Raw genomic sequence first — 13,963 nt, 5'->3', positions numbered from 1 at the left:
TGACCTAGAGGTTAGTAGTCTGGAAGAAAACACCTTTGTTGAACTCCCCAAAGTGTTCACACAAAACACAATAACCATGATTTTCCTGAACGGAATTGTGATGACAAAGCTGAGTTGTCACAGGAGGACTATCAGTTTTTAGACTCTGTAACTAACTCTCTGCAGTTTACCGATAATCACTTCTACATCGGTCTACCATTTAAGAAAGCAGCTATTCAAATGCCCAATAACCGAAGCGCAGCCATGCAGCGCGCACTGAACCTCAAACGGAAGTTTAAGCATAACCGCTCCTTTTATAAAGAGTATTTAAACTTCATGAACGACATGTTTGAGAAGGGTCATGCAGTCAAGGTCCCCACACCCCACCTAAGTCGACAAGACGGGCAAGTGTGGTACATACCTCACCATGGTGTGTACCATCCTCAAAAGAAAAAGCTAAGGGTAGTCTTTGACTGTGCTGCCAGCTATCAGGGAATATCATTAAATAGCGAGCTTCTGCAGGGACCCGACCTGACAAACTCACTCATTGGGGTGCTCACACGCTTTAGACAAGAGGAAGTTGCCATGATGGCAGATGTGGAAGCCATGTACTATCAGGTTAGAGTTCCGGAAAAGGACACAAACTTGTTGCGTTTCCTGTGGTGGCCGAATGGAGACGTGAGTCAGGACTTGGTTGAGTATAAAATGGTTGTTCATTTGTTTGGTGCAAAATCATCTCCAAGCGTAGCTAACTTCGCCCTTAGGAAGACAGCAGAAGAAAACCGCAGCAATGCATCTGCCGAGGCAGTCAACACAGTACTTAAAAACTTTTATGTAGACGACTGCTTGAAGTCTGTCTCTAGTCATAGTCAAGCAGTTGCGCTTTATAGTTAACTTACCAAACTGTGCGCAAGTGGAGGGTTTCACCTCACCAAGTGGGCAAGTAATAGTCGTACATTGCTAGCTTCCATCCCTGAGAGTGAGAGAATTAAAGACATGAGGGACTTAGATTTGAGTAAAGACGTTGAAAGAGCTCTAGGGGTGCTGTGGTGTATTAATTCAGACACGCTCAAGTTTAAGATTAGTTTAAAAGAGCAGCCCGTGACTAGAAGAGGAATATTGTCAGTCACTAGTTCAATTTATGACCCCTTAGGCTTCCTTGCACCAGTCATACTGCCAGCTAAGATCTTAATGCAGCAGTTATGTAAAGAGAGACTCGATTGGGACGATGACATTCCCGAACAATTTATAAAAAGACTGGGGGCCTGGCTACACGAGTTGCATCAATTGTCTGAGTTTAGTGTAGCAAGATGCGTAAAACCAGTTGACTTTGGAGTTACAACTACAGCACAACTTTACCACTTCTCAGATGCAAGTGAAATGGGATATGGAGTTGTCTCGTATATTAGGTTAGTAAATGCTGATGGACTCACACACTGTGCATTCATGATGGGGAATTCTCGCGTAGCGCCCTTGAAACAAACTACTATCCCCCGAATGGAATTGACAGCGGCAGTGGTCGCTGTAAACAACGACAAAATGTTGAAAGGTCAACTGGAAATAGAACTGCTGGACTCTGTGTTTTGGACCGACAGCACAACTGTCTTGAGATACATTGTTAATGAAAAACTTCGCTTTAAAACCTTTGTCGCTAACAGAATCTCCATCATACGAGAGTCAACCAAGCCACAGCAGTGGAGGTACGTCAACACTTCAAAAAACCCAGCTGACGCTGCTTCCAGAGGAGTTTCCTGTGAAAAATTCATGAAAAACAACAATTGGATCCATGGTCCCCCCTTTCTTAAAACACCAGAGAGTAAATGGCCTGAGAACATTCACGATCTGTCGACGAAAGAGGATGACATTGAGATTAAACACTCAGCCTCAGTGAATCTCGTAAAAACTACAGAGAGCACAGATGCCTTGAGTAAACTGATTAACTATCACTCTGACTGGTATAAGTTAAAAAGATCCGTTGCCTGGATCCTTTGCGTTAAAGACATGCTTAAACAGAGAACAAAAAGGATTAAGGGACAGGCAAACAACTCAACAACAGAAAACCATAAGTCTTTAACAATTAAGGACTTAACAATGGCAGAAAACGAAGTCATTAAGTTCGTTCAAAACCAAAGATTCAAAGACGAAATTTCCATGTTACAAAAGGTAATGCTTCCGTAAAAAGAAACAGTTGTCTCTCCAAACTAGATCCAGTACTGCAGGATGGAGTGCTAAGAGTTGGAGGACTTGGTGGGTCTGCAATGCCTGAGCATGCAAAACACCCTGTCATTATACCCAAAGACTCACACATTACAACTCTAATCTTAAGAAACACTCACGAACAGGTCGGACATTGTGGAAGGAATTATATGCTTTCAAAATTGCGGCAGAAATACTGGATTCCGACAGCAAATTCCCTTGTGAGAAAGTTCCTGTCCAGTTGTGTGACATGCAGAAAGGTCAGAGCGAAGAATAGTAAACAAAAAATGTCAGAACTGCCACGCGATCACACCAGATCACCCACCGTTCACTAACATAGGGGTAGACTATTTTGGACCCTTCGGGGTAGAAGTAATGTTAAAAGATATGGCGTATTGTTCACTTGTCTGACAACAAGAGCCGTGCACATTGAAGTCGCGCAGTCATTAGATACAGACTCCTGCTTAAATGCTATTCGACGCTTCATGTGCAGAAGAGGCCAGGTGTCAGTTATGAGAAGTGATAATGGAACAAACTTCATAGGCGCTGAGACCGAATTGCGTAAAGCTATCCAACAGTGGAATCAGTCAAAAATTGAAGGCGTCCTCATGCAAAAGGGGATACAATGGATATTTAATCCTCTTGCTGGGTCTCACTTCGGTGGAATATGGGAAAGGCAGATAAGGTCAGTTAAAAAAATCTTGAGGTCTGTACTAAAAGAACAAACACTAAACGATGAGAGCTTGCATACATTCCTGTGTGAGGTGAAAGCTATAATGAATGACCGTCCCCTTACCACCGCTACAGACGATCCCACAGACCTGGAGCCCCTGACACCTAACCACCTGCTGCTGATGAAAAAACAGCCAAACTTGCCTCCTGGACTTTTCACATTTACGCACGTCGCAAGTGGAAGCAAATTCAGTACCTTGCCGACCTATTCTGGAAGCGATGGGTGCGTGAATACTTGCCCTTGCTTCAGGAGCGCCAAAAATGGTCTCAGGTGAGAAAAAACCTCTCGATTGGAGACGTAGTTCTAATAATTGATGAGTCTTCTTCAAGAAATTCATGGGTCGTCGGACGGATCACGAAAGTGTTCCCTGATAAAAAAGGACTTGTGAGACGTGTACTGGTCAAAACTAAAACCAGTACCCTGGAAAGACCCATCGATAAGCTGTGCCTCATATGTGAAATGGACTGTTAATTACCTTATAAAGTAGTCATGTTCCTTTCATTTGGTATGCAGCGATATGAATACCTTAAGTTAAACCGTTAACAAATGTTTAAAGTGTTAAGAAAGCTGATTCAAATTTTAATCCAATAGTAAATGTTGTGGCCCAATTGTAAAAAAAAAAAAAGAAAAAACAACAAAACAAAAAAATGTGTGTAATTGTCAGTCTTCCTGCCTGTCAATTAGGGGCTGGAAATGTAAGGGCCATATTTCATTCTTGTGATTTGTTGTTATGTTTATCTTATTTCAGTTTATTACCAACACTAGAACCTTTTTATCCTAACAAAAGAAAACTTAAATCAAAATAAAAATTAAACCAAACTAAACAAAACAAAATGCCCACGTAAATGACAGTAGTACAAACTAACAATGCTCGACCTAGTTTCCCAGACTAAACAGCTATTTATGGATGATCTAATGAGATACCTCGGTTCAGGTGTGCACGCACATCACCTGACCGAGGTGCCTTCTGGGAAACTGAATCTGCAAACAAATACTACAAAAAACAAAACAGTCACCTCTAGTGATGGTCCCTTACACTTTCCTCCCCTTTTAATCTTTCTTCCTCCCTCCTTTTTTAACCCTTACCTTCCCCATTTTTCCAAATAAAATGACCCTTTTCCCCGTAAGACCTCGCCTCATGTCCGTGTGTCTGTGGTGCCACCTGTGCACAAGGGTCGAACGCGTTATACCTTTCGTAGATAAATTAGATAAATTTATCTACGAAAGGTATATAGATAAATAATAAAGATAAATAGATAAATTACCCACAGTGACGATGTATTATGGATAACCTTGAATCAGAGTTAGTGTTTATTACCCCAAAGCTGCTTATTTTCTCACAAACGCACAATTTATTTTCCTATTTCTATTGAACCACAAACATGAGCTAAAGTATAAACAGTTAATAAAAAAAAATGTCCACCGATTAGCCTAACCTGCATATCTTTGGACTGTGGAAAAAAGCCAGAGTACCCAGAGGAAACCCACAAAGCACGTGTAGAACATGCAAACTCTATGCACACAGAGACGGGAATCAAGCCTGGCTGGGAATCGAACCCAGACCCTGGAGGTGCAAGGCACCAGTGCTAACCACTACACCATCGTGCCACCGCCCAGCAAAAAGCTGACTTTAAAAAATGTTTACATGAATATTATTGTTTTATGGCAATGTATCCCAGCAGGACTATAGGTTTTGATAATGAACTGGGTTGTTCTTAGATTTTTTCCATAATTGACATTTTGTCAGAAGATTCATTAAAGACATGATAAAGACAAGATGATGTGCTGAGTTACACTGAGAAGTATGTGATAGAAAGTGATCTGTATAAAAATAGAACAAGATCAAAATCAGAATGCTGTTTCATTGTTGAATAAAGGCTTTTATTTAAAAATGGGACATTTGAGCAGTAAAGACCAGATGTAACACACAGTGAAGCAGTAGAAGGTGAGCTGTGTGTAAGCTCACAGCTCTGAGCACTGCTCTATGTTCACTGTGCTCACCACAGTAGGTTGGTTCTCCTTGAAGGCCTCACAGGTCACCACCTTGTTCCTGCACTGCTCTGAGCGGAGGCTCAGCGTGCTGCTCCAGCTGTAGAGGCCGTCTGTGTGCAGAACATCAGCACTGTGACTCTCCCCCGAGGTCCAGCTGTTCCCATTAACCTTCCAGGTCAGCCTCCAGTCCGAGGGGAAGCCCTTGTTGGCCACACACACGAGTGTGACCTTCTCCTGCTGCAGCTCCACACTGGAGGGGGGCAGCACCGTCACACTGGGCCGGGTAAGACCTACACACATGCACACAAATGCACAGTTGAGACAGGAATGGACAGCTGTCAGTCACTCGGGCTTCATTTCCGTTTACTGTGTGTTTCACTTCCTTTTATATCTTACAGAGCAGAACTGAGTTCAGTGGAGCATCACAAATATTTCACATTTAGTTTAAATATTTTACATCTTATATTAACATAAATTAAATTATTGTTTTTTTGGAATATTAAACTAGAATTATGTTAAATATTCAATAATCAGAATCATTACCTACATTTACTCTATACTGATTTATATCACTGTGATCATTGCATGTTCACATTAATTTTTATTTTAAATGTGATAGGATAAATAAACAGATTTTAACATAAACAATAGTTGTCATTAAAATATTGTTTTTAAGCTTTAACATTTAAGTTTAAAGATCCAATGTCTCTGAGAAATTAGCTGTATTTAATTAACCAAAATTATTATCATTATATTCAGTATTAGAATATCTATATTAGTGCATTATGAAGTTTTTGTGGATTAAATACAAATTATTTATTACCCCTATAGTCAGATCCACTTTCAACATTTAAAACACACAAAAAACTTTTGTTTTTTAAGAAATTAGTTCTGGATTTTTTTTTTTTTTTACTGATAAATAAGTATTGAGGATAATTAATTCAAAAAAGTAATACATAATTTATATCCTTACACTGTAAAAATTAATCAGAACACATGCAATTTCAGTCATTAATCTAAACACACTTTATTTCAGTCATTAATTTAAACACACTCTATTTTAGTCATTAGTAAACGGGTTACTTACGGCCCACAGACAGTTTGGTTCCTCCACCAAAAGTGATCCACAGTGATACAAACAGGTTTAGTGGCTGTACAAAAACCCTGCTGCTCTAAACTCACTGCTCTCTCCATCCATTTAAACATTTTATTACAGAACAGCTACAAAACACCAACTTCTGTTTACATCAGCTGATTAATATGCTAACTGTCTGACTGTTTTTTTTATCATGTTTTCCTCTACTTTTAAACACCCATATTAAATTAAATTGATGATAAAGCTTAAGTGTAAGTCATTCAAATAGACTACACAAATTAAAGCTCTTAAAATTTATAATATTTAGATTTGCAGTTTAACATGTTTACTGATGATGAGTGATAATGTGATATTTATATACTAATCATACAGTAATAAAACAATATTCTATAGTCAAAAACAGTGTGTATTTACTCACTGCCAACACTAATGATGATTCTTCCACCATAAATCCACTACAGTGAGAAACTCATTAACAATCAGTACAAACACATCCAGTGAACGTTTGAGCTTCTCTCTCTAATTTACTTATTTATGTATCTTAAACCTAAAAGTATTTTACAAAAAATCTCCATCTGACCAAAACAATATAACTCTGTAATAGTGTGGAAATTACGGTAAGATTGGGGGAATGTGGTAAAGGTGTTTCCATACTTAGAGGACACTTTGCATAAGCAGCACATGCTTCAGTGCTCTGGGAGTGTTTATAGCGCTGTGACTTTAACACTTCATGACTGAGAGCTGCTGCTACAGCAACTTCACCCACAGCTACCATGACTTTGATCCCCGTCTTCATCTGGACACTGATCCTCTGGACTCAAGGTCAGACACTGCTTTAGGTTTTATCTCTACAATTATTTCTTCATACACTTATTGTTTATTTGGTATATCTTAGGTGCTTATAATGTATGCTTTTTTTTTATTACAGAATGCAGAGGTCAAGCCACGGTAACTCAGACTCCTGTAGTGAAATCTGCTCTTCCAGGAGAAACAGTCACCATCAACTGTAGAACCAGTCAGGCAGTGTCTTCTCACAGTTCATATGGTGAGCGCTTACACTGGTATCAACAGAAACCTGGAGAAGCTCCTAAACTCCTCATTAAATATGTAAATCAGCTACAGTCAGGTTTTCCAGCTCGTTTCAGTGGCAGTGGATCTGGATCTGATTTCGCTTTGACCATCAGAGGAGTCCAGACTGAAGATGCAGCAGATTACTACTGTCAGAGTCACCATAGCATCACTGGCTACTGGTTCACACAGTGTTATAGAGTCGTACAAAAACCTCCCTCGGGCAGATTGTAGAGAGAGACTGCACTGCTGCAGCTGAGAGCGACTGCAGGTGCTGAGTTGGAGGATGTGATACAACACAATGACACTCTGTGGAGGAAAGGAACCACATCACACTAACTTACAATGAATTTTTACTGCTATTGTCTGCTTAGGGATATAACTGGTGTAAGTTTTTTTTTTCTTGAATTTGAAGCCCTACACAAGCATTAAATAGGGCTCATTGTCTTAAAGCTATTATTGTTCTAAAAAAGCTGAATGAAGCTTGTAAGGATTTCTTGAATTTTGGTAGACCTCTCTTTGTCTACTCAGTGCTCAGCCTGTATTCTGCTTGTCCCGCCTGGTACCAGGGAACCCCTCAATGATACACACAAGTCAGTGCTCAGTGAGACGTTCAAAGTTTATTGTGGGAGACAGGAGTATATATACGCACACACACAAAGAACCAAAGAAAAGGTGGAGTGTTTACATCCAGTCTGGAATGCTTTTAAAAGATAAGGTAAAGAAGAACATAAATTTAGGAGTAGCTCTCCATTTACGAGCGTTTAACAGTTTAACCGTTAACAGCTGCGTCATACAGTGTCCGGAAGGCGGTGAAAGAGGCAAAGCAGCGCTACGGGAGGAAACTAGAGTCAGAGCTCCAACAGAGTGACTCTAGGAGCCTGTGGCAGGGACTAAGGACAATAACGGACTATAAAGCACCAACATCCGGTATGACGAACGCAGACGTGACTCTGGCAGATGAGCTGAACACTTTCTATGCTCGCTTCGAGGCTGCAGCTAAAGATGCTAGCGATGCTAATGCTAGCGGCGCTAACGACTGCAGACAGGAAGTCACTGCCAGCACCGGAAGCGCGTTCATCATCACAGAGTATGACGTGAGGAGAGCCTTCAAGAGAGTGAACACCAGGAAAGCAGCAGGACCAGATGGCATCTCAGGCTGCATTCTCAGAGCCTGCGCAGACCAGCTAGCACCTGTGTTCACTGAGATTTTCAACATCTCTTTATCTCAGTCGATGATCCCCACATGCTTCAAAGAGTCCATCATTGTTCCTGTCCCAAAGAAACCACATCCTGCTTCACTCAATGACTATCACCCTGTAGCTCTCACCTCAGTAGTGATGAAGTGCTTTGAACGCCTGGTCAGAGACTTCATCATTTCTTCACTACCCGACACACTGGACCCACTACAGTTCGCATACCGTCCAAATCGTTCCACAGACGATGCCATCTCTCATCTACTCCACACATTTCTCACTCACCTGGACACTCGGAGGGGGAATTATGTTAAAATGCTCTTCATCAACTACAGCTCTGCATTCAATACCATAATTCCCTACACACTCACCACCAAGCTGGAGCACCTGGGACTCAGCTCATCTATGTGTCAGTGGATCTCCAACTTCCTAACTGGCAAACCACAGGCAGTAAGGATGGGCGGACATGTCTCAGCCTCCATCACTCTCAGCACTGGAGCCCCCCAGGGGTGTGTTCTGAGCCCCCTGCTGTACTCTTTGTACACCCACGACTGCGTGGCCACTACCAGCTCCACCACCATCATTAAGTTTGCTGACGACACCGTCGTGGTGGGCCTGATCTCTGATAACAACGAGACGGCCTACCTGAAGGAGATTAGGAATCTGGAGAACTGGTGCCAGAGGAACAACCTCCTTCTAAACGTCAGTAAGACAAAGGAGCTGATAGTGGACTTCAGCACTAAGCAGGAGAGGAACTACCAGACCCCCGTCATCAACGAGAGCCCAGTGGAGAGAGTGGACAGTTTTAAATACCTCGGTGTTCACATCACGCAGGACCTGTCATGGTCCTGTCACATCAACACCGTGGTGAAAAAGGCCCGGCAGCGTCTCTACCACCTCAGACGCTTGAGAGACTTCCGACTGCCCTCCAAGGTGCTCAGGAACTTTTACTCCTGCACCATAGAGAGCATCCTGACGGGAAACATCTCAACCTGGTTTGGGAACAGCACCATGCAGGACAGGCGAGCTCTACAGAGGGTGGTGCGATCAGCTGAGCGCATCATTCGCACCGAGCTCCCTGACCTGCACTCAATCTACAGCAGGCGGTGCTGGACCAAGGCCAGGAAGATTGTGAAGGACCTCAGCCATCCCAACAGTGGACTGTTCTCTCTGTTGAGGTAAGGAAAGCGATTCCGCTCCCTGAAGGCCAACACAGAGAGACTGAGGAGGAGCTTCTTCCCACAGGCGATAAGGTCTCTCAATCACACCACCACACAGTACTGACACACATATGGTCTTTACACACATACACTGGACATTCTGGACATTCGTTTACACTAGTGGCCACTGCACAACTACACCTGGTGGTCACAAGTCACAAGTCACTTTACATAAATCACTTTTTAAGCATTTTTTGCACGGCACTAGTCACTTTAAATATGTGAATTGCACAAACAGTGGACATTACATTACCATTACAACTACCATTCCATACAAAAATTACATAAATATACCTACCCGTTCAGCTGCTCTTATTGTTTTATATTTCATTATACATTCTTTAAATATTTTCTATATTGTGTATTTTGTTGTACAGTTATTTATTTATTTTATTTATTTTTTTTTTATTTTTTTTTACTTTAGTTTTTATATTTTATTTTATTCTTTTCTAGTTTTATTTACCCTATATTTTAATTCTCAAGTTAGTCTTTATTTTAGGTCATGAGCAGTTGCCTAAGCATTTCACTGCATATCGTACTGTATATGACCGTGTATGTGACAAATAAAATTTGAATTTGAAATTTGAATTTTACGACTTTTAACATAAACTACTATAGAATATGTTTATTGAAAGTGCAGCTCATGTCGTGAGAAAAGGAAGAAAATCACTTTGTTCTCACGCACACAGAATAACATAAACACACTAAAAATCAAATATTCCCTACAAAGCGGCTTAATATTTGGCCAGTCCTAGTGCATTACACATTGACCTTACTGACTCTAAATATAGTTAAATACACAAAATATCCTATGATATTAAAATTTGTGTAAAATCAATGGTTTGCCAAGTTATTTACAGGTAAACAAAAAGAAAACATTATAATTGTATACATATTCTCCTCCACTGCTGAAACCTCTGACTTAGTTCTCATGCAACTGGTTCCTATCAGAAGCCACAGAATCTGTTGAATGAGTCCACCAGTGTCACATGATCCAAGTATAAATCCAACTGTCCCCAAATAGCTTGAATACAGTATGTAAGAAAACATATTTAAACAATGAATCTTAAACATCACCATATGAAATCTCACTGAGACTTCTGACCTTGGAACAGAGCACTATGTTTGGCAAAAACCAATGTTCATAGTAAAGCATGGTGAAGGTAAGGTCATGTTTAGAGTTAGCTCTGGCCTCTTAAAGAAACTATATACAGTGGTGTGAAAAACTATTTGCCCCCTTCCTGATTTCTTATTCTTTTGCATGTTTGTCACACAAAATGTTTCTGATCATCAAACACATTTAACTATTAGTCAAAGATAACACAATTAAACACAAAATGCAGTTTTTAAAGGATGGTTTTTATTATTTAGGGAGAAAAAAAAATCCAAATCTACATGGCCCTGTGTGAAAAAGTAATTGCCCCCTGAACCTAGTAACTGGTTGGGCCACCCTTAGCAGCAATAACTGCAATCAAGCGTTTGCGATAACTTGCACCGAGTCTTTTACAGCGCTCTGGAGGAATTTTGGCCCACTCATCTTTGCAGAATTGTTGTAATTTAGCTTTATATGAGGGTTTTCTAGCATGAACCGCCTTTTTAAGGTCATGCCACAACATCTCAATAGGATTCAGGTCGGGACTTTGACTAGGCCACTCCAAAGTTTTCATTTTGTTTTTCTTCACCCATTCAGAGGTGGATTTGCTGGTGTGTTTTGGGTCATTGTCCTGCTGCAGCACCCAAGATCGCTTCAACTTGAGTTGACGAACAGATGGCAAAACATTCTCTTTCAGGATTTTTTGGTAGACAGTAGAATTCATGGTTCCATCTATCACAGCAAGCCTTCCAGGTCCTGAAGCAGCAAAACAACCCCAGACCATCACACTACCACCACCATATTTTACTATTGATATGATGTTCTTTTTCTGAAATGCTGTGTTACTTTTACGCCAGATGTAACGGGACACGCACCTTCCCAAAAGTCTTGGCAATCATTGAGATGTTTTTTAGCAAAATTGAGATGAGCCTTAATGTTCTTTTTGCTTAAAAGTGGTTTGCGCCTTGGAAATCTGCCATGCAGGCCATTTTTGCCCAGTCTCTTTCTTATGGTGAAATCGTGAACACTGACCTTAATTGCGGCAAGTGAGGCCTGCAGTTCTTTAGATGTTGTCCTGGGGTCTTTTGTGACCTCTCGAATGAGTTGTCTCTGCGCTCTTGGGGTAATTTTGGTCAGCCGGCCACTCCTGGGTTCACCACTGTTCCATGTTTTTGCCATTTGTAGATAATGGCTCTCACTGTGGTTCACTGGAGTCCCAAAGCTTTAGAAATGGCTTTATAACCTTTACCAGACTGATAGATCTCAATTACTTTTGTTCTCATTTGTTCCTGAATTTCTTTGGATCTTGGCATGATGTCTAGATTTTGAGGTGCTTTTGGTCTACTTCTCTGTGTCAGGTAGCTCCTATTTAAGTGATTTCTTGATTGAAACAGGTGTGGCAGTAATCAGGCCTGGGGGTGACTACAGAAATTGAACTCAGGTGTGATAAACCACAGTTAAGTTATTTTTTAACAAGAGGGGGAAATTATTTTTTCACACAGGGCCATGTAGGTTTGGATTTTTTTTCTCCCTAAATAATAAAAACCATCATTTAAAAATTGCATTTTGTGTTCAGTAATGTTATCTTTGACTAATAGTTAAATGTGTTTAATGATCAGAAACATTTTGTGTGACAAACATGCAAAAGAATAAGAAATCAGAAAGGGGGCAAATAGATTTTCACACCACTGTATACACTGACCTAAAGGATTATTAGGAACACCATACTAATACGGTGTTTGACCCCCTTTCGCCTTCAGAACTGCCTTAATTCTACATGGCATTGATTCAACAGGGTGCTGAAAGCATTCTTTAGAAATTTTGGCCCATATTGATAGGACAGCATCTTGCAGTTGATGGAGATTTTTCACCCACAGGACTGCCGCATACTGCATGTTTTTCCCTTTTCACACCATTCTTTGTAAACCCTAGAAATGGTTGTGCGTGATCCCAGTAACTGAGCAGATTGTGAAATACTCAGACCGACCCGTCTGGCACCAACAACCATGCCACGCTCAAAATTGCTTAAATCACCTTTCCTTCCCATTCTGACATTCAGTTTGGAGTTCAGGAGATTGTCTTGACCAGGACCACATCCCTAAATACATCGAAGCAACTGCCATGTGATTGTTAGATTAGATAATTGCATTAATGAGAAGTTGAACAGGTGTTGCTAATAATCCTTTAGGTGAGTGTAGATTACTGCATTTGGTAGATTTTTTGCTTCATCAACACATTCCAAATTGGATAAAAGTTACAGCATGCTGAGTAGTTAAGTCATAATTTACTCAGAGCAGTCTGTTATCTCTGGGCTTAATGAAGCTGACTGACTCATCACTACATGACCAGAACTAAATAAAGATTAAATATCAGTTTAAGCTCTTTTTTCTGTTCTAAAGAGAGAAGAGGGAGACCTTCAGTAACAGATATCAGGAGATTTGAGAGACAGATGTCATTTACACTGTTTGCGGGAAATTCTGCATTCACTCGATGAAAGAATCTAATACATTTATGTAAATAACAGGCTACGAAGTGGACTAAGGGACAGCCATGTGTTTTTTAATACACAGCAGAAGGTAATTATGGATTAGTGTGTGTAGTGCATTACCTGCTCTGCTCATATATTACAGTGGAAGACTCCTTTAAATACATTTACATTCAGGAAATTTCTTATGATGCGCATCGACTCAGAGAGAAAGATCAACATCTATTAAGACTCTATTGCTTTCTAAATAAAACCAGTAAATGCTTTATTATGATCAGAAAATTTCTAATGATTTTGTCTTGAATCTTGTTTTTTTCTTTTTTTGTATTTTAGTGAAATGCATTAGATTTTATTAATAGTTTTAGACTCATTCTAACCAGTCAGAAAAATGAAAAATGAATGTGATCCTCCTTACCCAGTGGCACATTAATCATCAAATATACACAGTGATCAAACACACACACACACACACACACAAACACACACACACACACACGCACACACACACGCACACACGCACACACACACAATTGCATGAACAGTTCTCAAAATAGATCACTTTCAGCAGATGTTCATGGTTATTCAGACAAACTCACTCAAGCACAACACACACACTGCACACTCCAAATCGCTGTCAAAGACACTTCACAACTGAAAAAGGAGACATGCTTTCCATATTAAATCCTTTTTTTAAGCATAGCTACACCACTGACACCATTTTAGACCACTAAGCATGCTTTAAAGTGTACACTTGATTTCTAGTGAGCGTCACAGCAACTCTTTCGGAACGAGGTGATCTGAGTCGTGTCGTGGAAGGAGACGGTACAGCCGAACACCTCAGCTTCTTCCCAGCGTTCTTTGCTGAGGGTCAGGGTGCTGCTGCGGATGTAGAGGCCGTTCTTCTG

General features: G+C 40.6%; 1 gene segment (V, D, J or C); it reads right to left on the bottom strand.

The window, feature by feature from the left end:
* Positions 1 to 4,782: 4,782 nt before the first annotated feature.
* Positions 4,783 to 6,792, bottom strand: LOC128539723 (Ig kappa-b4 chain C region-like). The segment is given in 3 exon segments: positions 4,783 to 5,190; positions 5,988 to 6,051; positions 6,769 to 6,792. Coding segments are annotated over 3 exon segments (408 nt in total).
* Positions 6,793 to 13,963: the final 7,171 nt, after the last annotated feature.

The sequence above is a fragment of the Clarias gariepinus genome, chromosome 2 (genome assembly GCF_024256425.1).
Source record: "Clarias gariepinus isolate MV-2021 ecotype Netherlands chromosome 2, CGAR_prim_01v2, whole genome shotgun sequence".
NCBI classification, from domain to species: domain Eukaryota; kingdom Metazoa; phylum Chordata; class Actinopteri; order Siluriformes; family Clariidae; genus Clarias; species Clarias gariepinus.
This window is presented reverse-complemented; position numbering and strand designations above follow the sequence as displayed.